The following is a 19,070-nucleotide window of genomic DNA, read 5'->3' as shown; positions in this document are numbered from 1 at the left end:
GAATCCCGCCCATTATTGTACTGCACATAGTTGATGAAATCCAATATCCAAAACATTTGTTGTGTCAATAAAGGTATATTCCACTGCTGTTAATGCAAGATGTTAATCATGCCACAAAAAATGTTCAACTTATGCCATGTTTTACTTTCCAGGAGTAATTATTGTAAATAACAATTAGCGGTTTCTAATCTGTTTTGTAGATTTATTTTGGCTAGCTGTTGTCTACTGGGCTATTTAAAATGGTGAATATTTTAAGCATTGTGGAGTAGAAGCTGAGTAATCTTTTGGAACTGAAAAACCTTTCTAGCTGGCAGTAGTTGTATAAAATACAAGCTTATATTTAACTTTTGATGCCACAAGCGAAGATAATGGGCGGGATCTTATCAAAAATGGCAAAGTGCCAGTTCTGGTGAGAAAAACGGTGCGAATCCCACAGGTGGCGTTGGCGAGAATTCTCTTGAAATTCTGAGCAAAGGTTTTTTTCTTCACGTGAATCATGCATCTTAGCATCCTCCCACTGATTCGCTCGCCCTGGGGAAACTTCATCACTGCAATCACTGGGGAGCTCCATTTAAACACCTCCCCAGAACAGCCCAGCATTTGTTCCAGGTCCATGAGAGGGGATGGGAGCCAGAACGCCTGCTCCAAGATTCTCGGCGGAAGCCCTGAGCAGACCACTGGATGGAGTTCGGCAGAGGAGGAACCTCCTGTACCCGCATTCTGGAAAGCATTCCTCCAGCAAGGTGACTACCTCTGCCTTACTAAGTGCCAGAGGACGGGGCAGGAAACATAGACATAGAAACATAGAACGTACAGTGCAGAAGGAGGCCATTGGCCCAATCGAGTCTGCATCGACTCACGAAAGCCCTCACTTCCACTCTATCCCCGTAACCCAATAATCCCTCCTAACCTTTTTGGTCACGAAGGGCAATTTAGCGTGGAGGAGGAGGAGCAGTCTCTGTCAGGGAGAGAACCTGAGAACATCTAAGACACTCAGAGGGTAAGAAGGTAAGTACGTGATTTTTACTCATTTTTACTTTTATACCTTTTTCAAATTGTGTGTGTCGGGGGGAAACTGAAGTGACATCACAGAAAAGCTGTGGCCTGAGTGGCTGGTTGGGAATCTACACTAAATTAAAAAAATTAAGCATTGGTAACTAATTAAACATAATTACTTAATTATAATTTAGAGGGATATCTAAGCCAGAGATCGGAGAGTACTATATTTAGCTTTCGCATTTCTATTAGAAATTTAGTGCTAGGAAACAGATTTCATAGAATTTACAGTGCAGAAGGAGGCCATTCGGCCCATCGAGTCTGCACCGGCTCTTGGAAAGAGCGCCCAACCCAAGGTCAACACCTCCACCCTATCCCCACAACCCAGTAAACCCCACCCAACACTAAGGGCAATTTTGGACACCAAGGGCAATTTACCATGGCCAATCCACCTAACACGCACATCTTTGGACTGTGGGAGGAAACCGGAGCACCCGGAGGAAACCCACGCACACACGGGGAGGATGTGCAGACTCCGCACAGACAGAGACCCAAGCCGGAATCGAACCTGGGACCCTGGCGCTGTGAAGCAATTGTGCTATCCACAATGCTACCGTGCTGCCGATAGTTAACAGTAACTTTGAAATTTAAAAAAAAAATATTTAAAAAAAAATTTAAATGTAAATTTTAATTAATTGACGCAATGTCAGTTAGAGGGGTGCAGTGCTCTGACTGTGAGATGTGGCAGGTCCGGGAGGCTTCCAGCGTCCCGGATGGCTTCATCTGCAGAAAGTGCACCCAACTGGAGCTCCTCACAGACCGCATGGTTCGGTTGGAGCAGCAATTGGATGCACTTAGGAGCATGCAGGTGGCGGAAAGCGTCATAGATCGCAGTTATGTAAATGTGGTCACACCCAAGGTGCAGGCAGAGAAATGGGTGACCACCAGAAAGGGCAGGCAGTCAGTGCAGGAATCCCCTGTGGTTGTCCCCCTCTCGAACAGGTATACCCCTTTGGATACTGTCGGGGGGGATAGCCTATCAGGGGAAACAGCAGCAGCCAGAGCAGTGGCACCACGGCTGGCTCTGATGTTCAGAAGGGAGGGTCAAAGCGCAGAAGAGTAATAGTAATAGGGGACTCTATAGTCAGGGGCACAGATAGGCGCTTCTGTGGACGTGAAAGAGACTCCAGGATGGTATGTTGCCTCCCTGGTGCCAGGGTCCAGGATGTCTCCGAACGGGTAGAGGGCATCCTGAAGGGGGAGGGCAAACAGGCAGAGGTCGTTGTACATATTGGTACTAACGACATAGGCAGGAAGGGGCATGAGGTCCAGCAGCAGGAGTTCAGGGAGCTTGGCAGAAAGTTAAAAGACAGGACCTCGAGGGTTGTAATCTCGGGATTACTCCCTGTGCCACGTGCCAGTGAGGCTAGAAATAGGAAGATAGAGCAGCTAAACACGTGGCTAAACAGCTGGTGTAGGAGGGAGGGTTTCCGTATTCTGGACCACTGGGAGCTCTTCCGGGGCAGGTGTGACCTGTATAAGAAGGACGGGTTGCATCTAAACCGGAGAGGCATAAATATCCTGGCCGCGAGGTTTGCTAGTGTCACACGGGAGGGTTTAAACTAGTATGGCAGGGGGGTGGGCACGGGAGCAATAGGTCAGAAGATGAGAGCATTGAGGGAGAACTAGGGAATCGGGACAGTGTGGTTCTGAGGCAGAGCAGACAGGGAGAAGTTGCTGAACACAGCGGGTCTGGTGGCCTGAAGTGCATATGTTTTAATGCAAGAAGTATTACGGGTAAGGCAGATGAACTTAGAGCTTGGATTTGTACTTGGAACTATGATGTTGTTGCCATTACAGAGACCTGGTTGAGGGAAGGGCAGGATTGGCAGCTAAACGTTCCAGGATTTAGATGTTTCAGGCGGGATAGAGGGGGATGTAAAAGGGGAGGCGGAGTTGCGCTACTGGTTCGGGAGAATATCACAGCTGTACTGCGGGAGGACACCTCAGAGGGCAGTGAGGCTATATGGGTAGAGATCAGGAATAAGAAGGGTGCAGTCACAATGTTGGGGGTTTACCACAGGCCTCCCAACAGCCAGCGGGAGATAGAGGAGCAGATAGGTAGACAGATTTTGGAAAAGAGTAAAAACAACAGGGTTGTGGTGATGGGAGACTTCAACTTCCCCAATATTGACTGTGACTCACTTAGTGCCAGGGGCTTAGACGGGGCGGAGTTTGTAAGGAGCATCCAGGAGGGCTTCTTAAAACAATATGTAGACAGTCCAACTAGGGAAGGGGCGGTACTGGACCTGGTATTGGGGAATGAGCCCGGCCAGGTGGTAGATGTTTCAGTAGGGGAGCATTTCGGTAACAGTGACCACAATTCAGTAAGTTTTAAAGTACTGATGGACAAGGATAAGAGTGGTCCTAGGATGAATGTGCTAAATTGGGGGAAGGCTAATTATAACAATATTAGGCGAGAACTGAAGAACATAGATTGGGGGCGGATGTTTGAGGGCAAATCAACATCTGACATGTGGGAGGCTTTCAAGTGGCAGTTGAAAGGAATTCAGGACCGGCATGTTCCTGTGAGGAAGAAGGATAAATACGGCAATTTTCGGGAACCTTGGATGACGAGAGATATTGTAGGCCTCGTCAAAAAGAAAAAGGAGGCATTTGTCAGGGCTAAAAGGCTGGGAACAGACGAAGCCTGCGTGGAATATAAGGAAAGTAGGAAGGAACTTAAGCAAGGAGTCAGGAGGGCTAGAAGGGGTCACGAAAAGTCATTGGCAAATAGGGTTAAGGAAAATCCCAAGGCTTTTTACACGGACATAAAAAGCAAGAGGGTAGCCAGGGAAAGGGTTGGCCCACTGAAGGATAGGCAAGGGAATCTATGTGTGGAGCCAGAGGAAATGGGCGAGGTACTAAATGAATACTTTGCATCAGTATTCACCAAAGAGAAGAAATTGGCAGATGTTGAGTCTGGAGAAGGGTGTGTAGATAGCCTGGGTCACATGGAGATCCAATAAGACGAGGTGTTGGGTGTCTTAAAAAATATTAAGGTAGATAAGTCCCCGGGGCCTGATGGGATCTACCCCAGAATACTGAAGGAGGCTGGAGAGGAAATTGCTGAGGCCTTGACAGAAATCTTTGGATCCTCGCTGACTTCAGGGGATGTCCCGGAGGACTGGAGAATAGCCTATGTTGTTCCTCTGTTTAAGAAGAGTAGCAAGGATAATCCCGGGAACTACAGGCCGGTGAGCCTTACTTCAGTGGTAGGGAAATTACTGGAGAGAATTCTTCGAGACAGGATCTACTCCCATTTGGAAGCAAATGGACGTATTAGTGAGAGGCAGCACGGTTTTGTGAAGGGAAGGTCGTGTCTCACTAACTTGATAGAGTTTTTCGAGGAGGTCACTAAGATGATTGATGCAGGTAGGGCAGTGGATGTTGTCTATATGGACTTCAGTAAGGCCTTTGACAAGGTCCCTCATGGTAGACTAGTACAAAAGGTGAAGTCACACGGGATCAGGGGTGAGCTGGCAAGGTGGATACAGAACTGGCTAGGCCATAGAAGGCAGAGAGTAGCAATGGAAGGATGCTTTTCTAATTGGAGGGCTGTGACCAGTGGTGTTCCACAGGGAGCAGTGCTGGGACCTTTGCTCTTTGTAGTATATATAAATGATTTGGAGGAAAATGTAACTGGTCTGATTAGTAAGTTTGCAGACGACACAAAGGTTGGTGGAATTGCGGATAGCGATGAGGACTGTCGGAGGATACAGCAGGATTTAGATTGTTTGGAGACTTGGGCGGAGAGATGGCAGATGGAGTTTAATCCGGACAAATGTGAGGTAATGCATTTTGGAAGGTCTAATGCAGGTAGGGAACATACAGTGAATGGTAGAACCCTCAAGAGTATTGAAAGTCAAAGAGATCTAGGAGTACAGGTCCACAGGTCATTGAAAGGGACAACACAGGTGGAGAAGGTAGTCAAGAAGGCATACGGCATGCTTGCCTTCATTGGCCGGGGCATTGAGTATAAGAATTGGCAAGTCATGTTGCAGCTGTATAGAACCTTAGTTAGGCCACACTTGGAGTATAGTGTTCAATTCTGGTCGCCACACTACCAGAAGGATGTGGAGGCTTTAGAGAGGGTGCAGAAGAGATTTACCAGAATGTTGCCTGGTATGGAGGGCATTAGCTATGAGGAGCGGTTGAATAAACTCGGTTTGTTCTCACTGGAACGAAGGAGGTTGAGGGGAGACCTGATAGAGGTCTACAAAATTATGAGGGGCATAGACAGAGTGGATAGTCAGAGGCTTTTCCCCAGGGTAGAGGGGTCAATTACTCGGGGGCATAGGTTTAAGGTGAGAGGGGCAAGGTTTAGAGTAGATGTACGAAGCAAGTTTTTTACGCAGAGGGTAGTGGGTGCCTGGAACTTGCTACCGGAGGAGGTGGTGGAAGCAGGGACGATAGTGACATTTAAGGGGCATCTTGACAAATACATGAATAGGATGGGAATAGAGGGATACGGACCCAGGAAGTGTAGAAGATTGTAGTTTAGTCGGACAGCATGGTCGGCATGGGCTTGGAGGGCCGAAGGGCCTGTTCCTGTGCTGTACATTTCTTTGTTCTTTGTTGTTCAACCCATTCTAACCTGCACGTCTTTGGATGTGGGAGGAAACCGGAGCACCCGGAGGAAACCCACGCAGGCACGGGGAGAACGTGCAGACTCCGCACAGACAGTGACCCAGCGGGGAATCAAACGTGGGACCCTGGCGCTGTGAAGCCACAGTGCTATCCACTGTGCTACCGTGCTGCCCTCTGTGCTACCATGCTGCCCTAGCTGCATTGCTGAAAAAAAGTGAATGGTCTTCTTCGCAAAGCCAGAGTATGTCTGCCACATCCAGCTTCTCACTACACCTCTTCACCCACTCCTTGCACCTTGGTGACCTCATTCTCTACTCTGCACCTCACATCCCCGCTCCCACTCCAGTCCCATGCATACCACTCCTCAACCATCTGAACAGGCAGGACCCCTGCCTACAATCGCCACATTTGTCTCTCCGGAGGACAAATTCAAGCGCAACAGACGTTAGAGGACACAGCCACCTGGAGTCATGCGGGAGGTCCGCACCATCATGCCCATGAGGAAAGAACGCTTGAGCTGGCTGGGGAGGAGGAAGACAACGTTGTGTGGGTAGCAAAGTGGGGGCAGCGAACAAAAGTCAGAACCCTAATGATACATCGTCATTCCTCAAGCTACACGCATGTAAACATTTCACATCATTTATCCCCCACGAGGCACTAATACCATCTTCCTTCCCTTGCTGGGCAATCAGACGAGCAGCCTGGACCATCTTCGTGGCCCCTGGATACCACTGACCCGAGCAGCTTAAGAGGGGGAATTCTCAAACATCACCATAGAAGAAATATCACATCTGTCACCCGCAACTTCCACTAGCGCACATACTCACACCTTGGTGGGATTAAGCAGTAGGCAGGCTCCTGCATTATACACTGTGAGCACCTCACAGCTGAAGATCCACAGCAGTTGGAGGCAGGGAGGTCCCCAGGATCCAGCACTCGGAGGGATGCCAGAGCCCAGGACATTGCTGAGTCCCAGACCAATGAAGTGCCCATGGATCTGGTCATTCCAGATGTGTTGGACTTGCAAAGGCAGAGTCGTGAACATCAGGAAGGGCATCGTTCCTCTGACTGCAAGGCCAACTGGAGGAGTCGTCCCATCACCTTCTGTTTGAGGAGATGGTGCCATCACTCCAATGGAATGAAACCAACACTGCGAGGGTGGAGTCTGCAGTGATGACCTTGGTGCAGGACGTTCACTCCATGATAGGTGATGTGCACTCCATGGTTCAGCTCCATTGCTGAGGGTATGAGTTCCATGGTGCAGGGCTTCAACTGCATGGTGCATTCGTGGTAATCCACAAGTGTCAACATCAGACGGTGGCAAGACTTCTGGACCTCATTCCAGCTGCCCCTCTATCACTTGGAAGAGCACAGAGGCCCTCCGGCAACTAAAGGGAAGAGAATCGGCAGGAGTGCAGCCTGTGGCCCTTCACCGAAGGGACGTTATAGGTGTCCATCTCATCTGACACCCCCCTCCCTGTGAGTGACACATCTCCAGCTCAGCACACCGTGGAGGGAAGCACTGCAACATCCGTGCTGCCCAAAAGTAGACCAGGACAAAGTGTAGGGAGGCTGACCCACCCCGGAGGTTAGTTGGAGGAACACACCAGGACCCCTGACCTTGAAGGAGGCTGTAACAGATGAGAGCTCATCCAGCATCGCAAGACTCCATGATAAGCCCGTTTATTGGCAGGCCATGTTCAACTCTCTGTCAGACAGGAGGATCGCTGAGGATGAGAGGAGCATGGCTCGGTCCTCATTCACGTCATCATCGTTCGCCCACAGAGTGCAACCAATGGCTTTACCGCCCTGCCCATGAACTTGAGCACCATCACAAAAACATACCATTAGCACAACTGTTATGATGAGATGTCACTCCACATGGTGGGAGTGCTTCTCACTCCCTAATTCTGCCCCAACCGAGAAGTGTCCCTAGCTCTTTGGCCCATGTAGGCCATGGAGGGTAGCAGCTCACCCTCCTTGATCTCCTCCTCATCTGAGATGTGGTGCTGTTCCTTTTCCTACTGTTCCAACTGGCCTTCGCTCTGCAGCGCTGTATTGTGGAGAGTGCAGCAAACAACAATAATGCAGGGCACCCTCTGGCGGGTTGTGTTGAAGGGATCCTCCGACCAGTCCAGGCACCAGAAATGCATCTTGAGCAGTCCAATCGCCTGCTCGACCAGCATGCGCGTTGATGCAGGAGACTCACTGTAGCAAGTCTCCGCAGGTGTTTGTGGTCTCTACACTGGCATCATCAGCCACCTCCTGAGTGGGAGCCACTTGTCCCAGAGGAGACATCCCTCCAGCCACTGCTCTCCCTCAAAAACATCTGGGATCTGAGAGTGCCCTAAGATGTAACAATCATGGACTGTGCCCAGGAAACAAGCACATACCTGCATTAGGTGCATCATGTGGTCACAAATGAGCTGGACATTGAGGGTGTGAAATCCCCTGTGGTTCATGAATGGCACCGTGTGATGCCATAGAGACCAAAGGACAACGTGGGTGCAGTATGTCACACCCTACCCTTGAGGCATGCTTGCTAATCGGGTGAAGCCCATGGCCCTGGCGTCCTTGTTCTGGTCCCGGTACAAGTTTATTTGCACTTGGGCCCTTGCTTAAAGGGCGTCTGTTAAAGAGCATTTGTGTGTGGCTGACTGGGAGATGCCACACTGGCCACTGGTGTTGCCCTGAAAAGAGCTGCACAGAAGTTCAGAGAGGTGGCAACTTTAAGGGCCTCAGCAGTGTGAGGCCTCATATTCCATGTGGTGCCAGCTCGTGCAGGACTTGGCAAAAGTTAGTCCATTGTCCCCATGGATAGATGCAGTCTTCTGAATCTCCGACATTTGTAGATAGGATGTACAACGTTTGAAGGCCCTCGGCCGTTAGTGTCTCCTCCAGGGCTCTACAATCTGTGGTGCAGCTCCCGGAACAGCTATAGGCCCCCCTCATCCTCCTCTGTAGGGCACTGGTCCTGGCTGCGTGCAACGACATGTTGCTGTCTGTGCTGTTGCTCAGTCGCTATGAGTAGAAAAGCCAACTCAGCAGATCCCATGATTCATCAGAACCGTGCACTGATACAAATAGAACACCAAAGTGAGCAGTGAGGATACGTGACAGAGCTTTGTCCCTCTGTCTTCCATTTCTCTGGGACCTTGACCCTTGTGCTTACCCCGTAGTGAATGCCTCTCCTCTAGGCCTCACACCCTCCCCTCTCACACTGGCAAATCTCCAAGGCTGTCCCTCTCAACTCCACCACGATTATGGGCATGGACCTTTTGAATCTCAGTGGTAATCCCCCCCCCCCCCCCCCCCCCCCCCAAGTTGTATTAGGTGACAGGGCAGTTGAGTGGATTTGGATTTGTTTATTGTCACGTGTCACAGCTCAAACAGATCATTCAGTCCATGAAAATAAAAGAAAAGGAAAAGAAAATACATAATAGGGCAACACAGGGTACACAATGTAAATACATAGACATCGGGTGAAGCAGACAGAAGTGTTGTATTAATCAGGTCAGTCCATAAGAGGGTAATTTAGGAGTCTGGTAACAGCGTGGAAGAAGCTGTTTTTGAATCTGTGCGTGTTCTCAGACTTTTGCATCCCTGCCTGATGAAAGAAGTTGGAAGAGTGATTAAGCCGGGTGGGAGGGGTCTCTGATTATGCTGCCCGCTTTCCCCAGGCAGTGGGAGGTGTAGATGGAGTCAATGGATGGGAGGCAGATTTATGTGATGGACTGGGCTCTGTTCATGACTCTCTGAAGTTTCTTGCAGTCTTGGGCCGAGCAGTTGCCACACCAGGCTGTGATGCAGCCCGGATAGGATGCTTTCTATGGTGCATCTGTAAAAGTTGGTAAGAGTTAATGTGGACAAGCCAAATTTCCCTAGTTTCCTGAGGACATATAGGTGCTGTTGTGCTTTCTTGGTGGTAGCGTCGACGTGGATGGACCAGGACAGATTTTTGGTGATGTGCACCCCTAGGAATTTGGCCTAGGCCCCGTTGATGCTGACGGGGTGTGTACAGTACTTTACTTCCTGAAGTCAATGACCAGCTCTTTAGTTTTGCTGGCATTGAGGGATAGATTGTTGTCATGGCACCACTCCACTAGGTTCTCTATCTCCCTCCTGTATTCTGACTCATTGTTATTCTGATGCATGGGACCAGCGTCTGCATCCTCACACGGCGCCTCAAAGATGCTCCCCAGCATGACCTAGAATGGGGTGAGTGATGATCGACTTAACTATTGCATTGCGGTCAACATCAGTTTAATCTGTGTGAGGTTAAATCTTCTTTGAGTATTGGAGTTTAACTATTTTGATGGAAAACAATTAAACTAAATTAAATAAACTGAGGTACAAAAGAGATACTGCCTTAAACAAAACCAAAAAGCAAAGTAAAACTTAAAATATCAAACCAAAATGTGATTAAAGGGATCAATAAAGCACCAGCGGAAATGGAGGGCCCTGCGGGAATCATAGACGTTACAGTGCAGAAGGAGGCCATTCGGCCCATCGAGTCTGCACCGGCTCTTGGAACCAGCACCCTACCCAAGCCAACAACTCCATCCTATTCCCGTAACCCCATAACCCCACCCAACACTAAGGGCAATTTTGGACACTAAAGTCAATTTAGCATGACCAATCCACCTAACCTGCATATCTTTGGACTGTGGGAGGAAACCGGAGCACCCGGAGGAAACCCACGCACACACGGGGAGAACGTGCATACTCCGCACAGACAGTGACCCATGCCGGGAATCGAACCTGGGACCCTGGAGCTGTGAAGCAATTGTGCTAACCACTGTGCCACCGTGCTGCCCCTGCAGGGCCATACTCATGCTCCACAGACTCCACAAGGTTTCAAACAAGGCAAGCATCCTGGGAGTCCGTGAACCGATGCAGTCTACAGTTCTTTGGGATGCTTGGGACTCCAACTATTTTAATTGAACCTGATAAACTAAATTAAAGAAACTAAGGGACAATGTAAAAGGGCCAGCCCTTTGAAGGGATACTGCCATAAATGAAACACAAACGAGACTTAAAATGTTAGACTGAAATGTGATTAAAAGGGACAATAAAGCCCTCCAGACTCTGTGACACCCACCGGGCATGCAAGGCCTTGATGGTACTCCTGGACACCGCTGTCCCTCTCCAGGGACACCCAGCCACGAATGAAGCCGCCCGCGGTAGAGGGGCAGACAGTCGGGCCGGACAATTCACTCGGTCACCCGCTGCCTGGACCTGGTTATGGCAAATTTGGCCAGGTCCAGGAGCAGGTTCACATGGAGGTCCTCCTCTCTCCCTGCACCATTTGGGACTCCCAACTATTTTAAATTCCAACTATTTTAATTGAAACAAAAATACTAAATTCAACAAACTGGGGGACAAATTAACAGAGACAGTCCCTTAAATGAAAACTGCTTTAAACAAAAATAAAACACAAAGGAGACTTAGAAGCATTAGACTGAAGTGTGATTAAAAGAAGCAATTAAGCACCCCATTCCCTGTGGTACCACCGGGCATGGAAGGCCTTGATGGTACCCGTGGACACCACATGCCCCCCTCTCCAGGAGCACCTGGCCACAAATGATCCCACGGTAGAGGGACAGACAGTCGGGTCCGATGACCCCTTCAGTCACCAGCTGCCTTGATCTATTTATGGTAAGTTTGGCCAGGCCCAGGAGCAGATTCATGATGAGGCCCTCCTCCCTCCCTCCACACTCTGCACCGGGTGTGCTTGCGAGTCCAATCACTGGCACTGCTGTTTAGCTTTTCAGCTTTCAGGGGCTGGTTTAGCACACTGGGCTAAGTCGCTGGCTTTGAAAGCAGACCAAGGCAGGCCAGCAGCAGGGTTCAATTCCCGTACCAGCCTCCCCGAACAGGTGCCGGAATGTGGCAACTAGGGGCTTTTCACAGTAACTTCATTTGAAGCCTACTTGTGACAACAAGCAATTTTCATTTCATTGTCAAAATTAACCAGTCAATGATGGGTGAGGTAGCATATCGCTTGTGGCAGACAAGGCACAGCTGATTAGAATGAAGACTGAAATGAGCATGGCAAGCACATACCTAGAGGGCACTCTCATTCTCCCAGTTCACAGTTCGACACAATAATTCTTGACAGTCAAACTTCCCAGACAAGTGGTATTGAAATTTCCTGCAGCTTAACCCCTTTGTCTTCACAGTGCTGCCTGAGTGTGGGATTCTACTCACACTGCAGTTGTGCTTCCCCAAGTGAGAGGGTCTTCATTCCTCATGAGGCAGGGATGCAGCCCCCCCCCCTCTGCCCTTGCAGCCTAGCTTCTCTTGAAACCCCACCCAAGAATCTTACAGTTGCCCCCAGTGCTGCCCCTCTCTATTCACCTCCTCCAACCACTTTCCAGCTGTCACTAAGGACAGGCACTCCCTCGACCACGATTTGAGCACAAGCCCAGCGAGGACACAGTAAGCGATGCCTGCATGCCAGCCTCCAGACCCCCTTAAAGCAAGGGGTGCATTGAAATTAAGGGATGATCAGGCCTGATAGCAACCTCCTCCCCCCTCCCCCCCCTGCCCCCATGACTGAACCCCAGTCCTGAGCTGAACCTATCCGTGTCCCCTTTGCACCCAGCATAGAAGATCCTGGAAATTCAAAATTCAAGGCTGCCTGAGCGCTCACCTCCTCTATCCCCTTGGAGGTAAGGCCTACAGGTTCACTTTTATGTAACCCTGTTATAAATCGCACTGCCGTCTGGTGAATATTCAGTGAGGGGGGAAGGTCTGTGGAGAGTGTGCTCGCAAAGAACATGCTCATGTATTAACATGAGTTTGCTGGGCTCCCGTGGCATGATTGGCATGATTTGCACTACTCCACTGGAGAGGGTGGGGTGTGAAAATTGCAAATCCCAATCGTGTTTTTTGATTCTCCCTGGATGTTGAAACTGCATCGTCTTTCTCACTGATTGATAGTGTGGGCTCAAAATCCCCCACTGTATTTCGTGCTCCCCCTCCCCAACCTGCCCCCACGTTCCCCCAACACCAAAAAAGAAAGATATGGCAGAGTGCCAGTACTGACCACCTAAACCAGAATCCATTTACAGTTCAAACCTCATTTGACTGCTGCCAGTGAGCTTTGGGCAGCCCACTGCAGTTGTAGGAGAGCAGGAAGTTGGCTAGCACCCATGCAGGGTTCTGTTTCTCAGCATGGCTCTGATAGCTAGGCTGAGTATTTTTGGAGATCCAGAAAGTGGAAAATCCTTTATCAGCTGATGTGGAGTCCAGGAAGAGAAGTTGGGTGGTCAGCAATTTAGTGGGAATAGGACCAAGGAGGGATGAGGTAGATCTCATGGACAATATGAAAGATGCAAAATCAAGATGGGATACAAGAGGAAGCTTGGCTTTCCGAGCCAGGGCAAGGGAGGGATGCAGCATGAGGCAACTGAATAGATAGTTTCAAACTTAGTGACATAGAAGGTCATGAGCTTCTCACACTTGTTATTGGAGGTGAAGCTGGAGAAGGAAAGGAAGAGAAAATTAAAGAGATGGTTGGTAGTGGGGAAAAGAAGCAGGGTCCGTCTTTTCATTCCAGACTACTCCTGGAGTATTGAGCAATTTTATCTGAGGACAATTGCCCTGATGGTGCTTCTCGTGGTCACGCCAGCTCTGGCAATAATGGACAAAACCAATTTTGCACCATAAAAGTTCAAATCTGCACTTCTTGGCCAAGAGAAGGAATATGGGGGTTGTATCAAGGGACAGGCAGAATGAAAGAGTGGAATGGTTTCACTGGGAATGAGGCTTTAAAGTTAGAGGCAAGAGTGTGACTAAGCAGATGGATAGCTGTGGCAGTGGTAAACAGAGGACTATGGCTAGATAATTGGGAATTTGAAAGACCCAATGTAAGTGAATTAATGAACAATCTTAAGGGTGGGACACAGAAGCAAGTGCAGCTGTAAGGGGGATGAGAGTCGTGAGGGAAACAAGGAAGTGATCAGAGACTGATGAAGGTAATGGACATGCAAGCCACAGGATAGTAAGAATGGCCCTGAATATGGGTTGGCAAGTTTACATGGAGGGAAAGGTTAACAGTGGCCAGTGAATTCAGATGAGTGAGAGCAAGGTGAGTTGAGATTGTGGCTGAAATCATTGAGCGCCATGTCATTACGGAGAGGTGGTGGCATAGTGGTTTGTCACTGGATTGGTAATCCAGAGACTCAGGGTAATTATCTGAAGACCTGGATTCAAATCTCAATGCATATTGTGAACATTAAATTCTATAAACAAATCTGGAATTAAAAGTTTAATGATGACCATGAAACCAAACCATTGTCTATTGTCTCAAAAACCCATCTTACCTGGTCTGGCCTATGTGTGAGTTTCTGGGACATGTGAGTCGCAGCAATGTGGTTGACTCTTAAATGCCCTTTGAAATGGCCTAGGAAGTCACTCAGTTCAAGGGCAATTAGGGTTGGGCACTAAATGCTGGCCCTGCCAATGATGCCCACATCCAATGAATAAAAACAAAATTGGTATAGAAGCTAGGGAGGAAGGCAGAGCCTACTTCTGTGAGGAATTTGACATGAATAGGTAGAACTGAACCAATTGTCTATTCTAAGACAGGTTACGGTAGCACAGTGGTTAGCACAGTTGCTTCACAACTCCGGGGTCCCAGATCCCAGCTTGGGTCACTGTCTGTGTGGAGTCTGCACGTCCTCCCTGTGTTTCCGTGGGTTTCCTCCGGGTGCTCTGGTTTCCTCCCACAGTCCCACAGATGTGCATGTTAGGTGGATTAGCCATGCTAAATTGCCCTTAGTGTCCAAAAAAGGTGAGGTGTGGTTACGGGGATGGGGTGGAGGTGTGGGGATAGGGTGGAGGTATGGGCTTAGATAGGGTGCTCTTTCCAAGAGCTGGTGCAAACTTGATGGGCCGAATGGCCTTCTGCACTGTAAATTCTATGAAAAGAAAATTGTTAAATGAGTGGTTATGACTTTTAATACTATGAAGATTCAAATGATCTTCCAATAGCAACAGCATCTTTTTAAACAACCTTACAAATGGTGCGGTATATTAGTGCACCAGCATTAGAGTATTTGATACAGGCTGTCACCTAAGGTTGAATTCATATTTTTTAGATGTTTAGAAATGAGCCATTTCCTAGCAGGGATGGAAGAGTTTCCCTCTGCAAATCAACTTCAATGCCTCTGCATGATTTGATTCAAGACAGTCATTGTCAGGAGCCTCGCAACAGGTTGTCTGCCTGCCCTCACTGCGGGGAAATGATGTATGACTCTAAAGACTTTAAAAAATATCTAAATACTGCACATTGTAAGACTGACATTATTTTAAAATCATTTCAGGGCTGGGGAGCAGAGTATCATCGCCAAGACGTTACAAGCACCCCCTGCTGGGTAGAGATTCATCTGCATGGGCCACTGCAATGGCTGGATAAAGTTCTAACCCAGATGGGCTCACCTCATAATCCCATCTCTTCAGTCTCTTAATATTATTATGTATTATATTCTATATTAACCCTCCCCTAAGATAAAAATTGACAATGGCGAGAACTAGAACGGGTACAAGGTATGCAGGTATTTCTCGGTTTTATACGAGTTATTTTCTAAAATTATTGCATATTACATGTGGCTTGTTGTAAATTCTATGATTACGATTATGATTATTCCTAATGTTTAACATGGGTCTACCAATTTTCCACGTGGAGCTTTTAGTGAAAATTATTAGTTGTACTTGGAAATGACAGAATTCAAAGATGCTTTGTCTTTTTGCTGCTGGTTAAAATTGTCCTTCATGGGCCACATTTAAATATGCGTAGGATATCTTAACTGTGTTAGAAACACTTGGGAGGGAGGCATTACAGACATCTGTTTAAATTAAAGTTGCAATGAGAAAACAGAAAATTCTGAATAAGTTAGTACATTTTCTTAAGTACAGATTGAGTATCCCTTATTCAAAATGCTTGGGGCCAAGAGTGTCTCAGATTCCAGAATTATTTGAATTTTGGAATACCAAGCTGCAAAGACCATCGGACACTGCTAGGAGTCGCTGGTCGGTGCGGTGTCTGACGGGGGATACGCGGCTTCCCTCCCGACAGGGAATCAGGTACCGGGTTAAACTCTTTCGGTGCAACAAACTTGTGCTGTCAATTGGAAGGATACACACGCACACGTGTGTTTGACCACAGGAACGGAACACAGTGCTAGAAACAGCCAACACTGAAAAAGTGAGGATTTCTGCTTTTCAAATTTAAATTAAGGGATGCTCAACCTATATTACATGATGTGACAAATTGAAGTACAAATTTAGTGTTTTTAAAATATAATCTTGTACATTATAACAGCTTAACCTAACAGTGAATGACCTGCAGTGTTAAATTTCAAATTCCATGTGACAGATATATTTTTGTTGCATTTGAATGCTTACAAAACTCTAAATTACTTAGTCGAAGCAGATCTTCTTCCTGCTCAACCAATTGGCTATACCAAGACAGGAGTTGAAAAGAAAATTGTTAAGTGAGTGGTTATGACTTTTAATACTATGAAGATTCAAATGATCTTCCAATAGCAACAGCATCTTTTTAAACAACCACCAGTCGTTGAACTTTTTAGGCAAATAAACTGACCTTCTCAAAATGCCACAATTCATTAATGTGTCAGCTCTTCCAAAATGTGCAGGTTAGGTGAATTGGCCAATGATAAATTGCCCTTAATGTCCAAATTGACCTTGGTGTTGGGTGAAGGTGTTGAGTTTGGGTAGGGTGCTCTTTCCAAGAGCCGGTGCAGACTCAAAGGGCCGAATGGCCTCCTTCTGCACTGTAAATTCAATGATAATCTATGATTAATCTAGGACAAAGGTTCGGCACAACATCGTGGGCCGAAGGGCCTGTTCTGTGCTGTATTTTCTATGTTCTATGTTCTTCCTGTGAAAAATGTTGTTGTACCTTGCTCAATTCAGCATCAATCCAGTAAACAGTTAATATTCCAGTTAAAAGTTTGAAACAAGTGTAAGTTTAAGCAGACAGGTGCTGCTATGATGTTGATCTGCAATTTGTTGTCACTCTCATATATAGGAAATACCATACCACATATTTACAACATATGCTAAGAATATTTAGGAGAAGAATGTCATTGCTCCACTAACAGTTTCTGCTTTGATGACGAAATAATGTTTTTTGAATAAAAAATAATTAGGATGTTGTTGCGTGACTTTATTCTACTTTCATTCAGGAATTGTTCTATGGATGTCAATTGCTTCCCCCCCCCCCCCCCCCACCCCCAGTATTTAACTAAATGTCTGAGTCTTGATGATGAAACTCAACGTATTACTTGATAATTGAAAGCATCATAGCTGACCCAGCTGAGTCAGTGACACATACTTGTATCATGTGTTACTGAACAGCTAGAGGAAAGAGAATCCTGCCTAATCTAGAATCTTTCAGGTTCTGTTGTATTTGTCCAGAACCAGGGGTCATAGTCTGAGGGCATGGGGTAGACCATTTCGGACAGAGATGAGGAGACATTTTTTCACCCAGAGAATGGTGAGCTTGTGGAATTCATTACCACAGGATGTAGTTGAGGCCAAAACATTGTGGGCAGGATTCTCTGGTCCGCCAGCCGTGTTTTCAAGCACGGCGCACCCCCGCCGGCAGCGGGATTCTCCCTTCCCGCAGCCGGACAATGGGGTTTCCCATTGTAGCCAACTCACTCCGCCAGGAAACACACGGGCGTGGATGCGATGGCAACGGACCAAAGGATCCCGCCGATGGAGAATTCCGCTAGTATGTTTTCGAGAAGCAGTTAGATATAGCACTTGGGGTGAAGGGGATCAAAGGATATGGGGGGGGGAAAGCAGGATTGGGCTATTGAGTTGGATGATGAGCCATGATCATAATGAATGGTGGAGCAGGCTCGAAGGGCTGAATGGGTCCCCCAGTTCCTATTTTCTTTGTTAGGATGTAATTGCACCAGAGAGGGTATGGAGGAGGTTTATGAGGGTGTTGCCAGGACTAGAAAATTGCAGCTATAAGGAAAGATTGGATAGGTTGGGGTTGGTCTCCTTGGAACAAAGGAGGCTGAGGGGAGATTTGATTGAGATGTACAGAATTGTGAAGGAACTTGGATAGAGTGGATGGGAAGGGCCTATTTATGTTAGCAAAGAGGTCAGTGACTAGGGGGCATAGATATAAACTGATTGCTAGGAGGATTAGAGGGCAGGTGAGGAAAAATGTTTCCTCCCAGCGAGTAGTAGGGCTCTGGAACTCACTACCTGAAAGGAAAGGGAGAAATCCTGAACTCACTCAAATGGTGGGCGGCACGGTAGCACAGTGGTTAGCGCTGTTGCTTCACAGCTCCAGGGTCCCAGGTTCAATTCCCAGCTTGGTCACTGTCTGTGTTGAGTCTGCATGGGTTTCCTCCAGGTGCTCCGGTTTCCTCCCACAAGTCCCGAAAGACGTGCTGTTAGGTAATTTGGACATTCTGAATTATCCCGGTGTACCCGAACAGGCGCTGGAATATGGCGACTATGGGCTTTTCACAGCAACTTCATTGCAGTGTTAATGGAAGCCTACTTGTGACAGTAAAGATTTAAAAAACTTTTAGGTGTCTGGTTATGCACCTGAAGTGCTGTAAGCTGCAGCTCTATGGACTTGGCTATGAAGGCCATGGTGAGATGGGTTTTTAAGGCCATGGTGAGATAGTTAGATTCTCTCTTGTTGGACATATGATTGCTTGGCACTTGGGTGAGTCGACTGTTACTTGCCACTTATAGACCCACTGATGCACTGGTATGTTGGTAATCTCAGAGGATGGAGATGCTCATGAGGCTCCTGTTCCTCCTCCTATTGGTTGTTCAATAGTTCACAACCTTTCACTTGTTGTGACAGGACTACAGAGCTTTGATCCAATCTATTGGTTGTGGGATGACGTTGCTCTACCTATAGCATACTGCTTCCACTCTTTAGTATCATGTACTCTGGTGTTGTAACTTCATCAGGTTGGCAGTTCATTGTCACTTAAACCTAGTACTGCCGTTGCCAGGCTCCCCTACACTGTTCACTGATCCAGGATTGATTTGATTCAATTTATTGTCACCGGCTTGGGCGACTATCTGTGCAGAGTCTGCACGTTCTCCTCGTGTCTGTGTGGATTTCCTCTGGGTGCTCTGGTTTCCTCCCACTGTCCAAAATGTGTAGGTTAGATGGATTGGTCATGCTAAATTGCCCCGAGTGCCCAAAAAGGTTAGGTGGGGTTACTGGGATAGGGTGGAGGTGTGGGCTTAAGTAGGGTGCTCTTTCCAAGAGCCAGTGCAGACCTGATGGGCCGAATGGCCTCCTTCACTGTAAATTCTATGATTTTATAATGACCCAGCCTCTACAGCCATGCCGTACACCCCATTCAGAGTGCATCTGGTACCCTTGCTGGATTCATTCACTATCA

The 19,070-nt window shown here is 47.7% G+C and overlaps 1 protein-coding gene across 1 annotated transcript in view; it reads left to right on the top strand.

Moving 5' to 3' along the window:
* Positions 1-16,345, top strand: part of smad9 (SMAD family member 9) — a 50,299-nt gene extending 33,954 nt beyond the window's left edge. Inside the window, exon 7 of the mRNA XM_072477039.1 lies at positions 14,979-16,345. Coding sequence (XP_072333140.1) covers positions 14,979-15,122 — 144 coding nt within the window. The 3' untranslated portion in view covers positions 15,123-16,345. The remainder of the gene's footprint in view (positions 1-14,978) is intronic.
* The last annotated feature ends 2,725 nt before the right edge of the window (positions 16,346-19,070 follow it).

The sequence above is a fragment of the Scyliorhinus torazame genome, chromosome 15 (assembly GCF_047496885.1).
Source record: "Scyliorhinus torazame isolate Kashiwa2021f chromosome 15, sScyTor2.1, whole genome shotgun sequence".
NCBI lineage: Eukaryota > Metazoa > Chordata > Chondrichthyes > Carcharhiniformes > Scyliorhinidae > Scyliorhinus > Scyliorhinus torazame.
The sequence above is the reverse complement of the archived record's forward strand: the minus strand, read 5'-3'. Positions and strand labels throughout refer to the sequence as shown.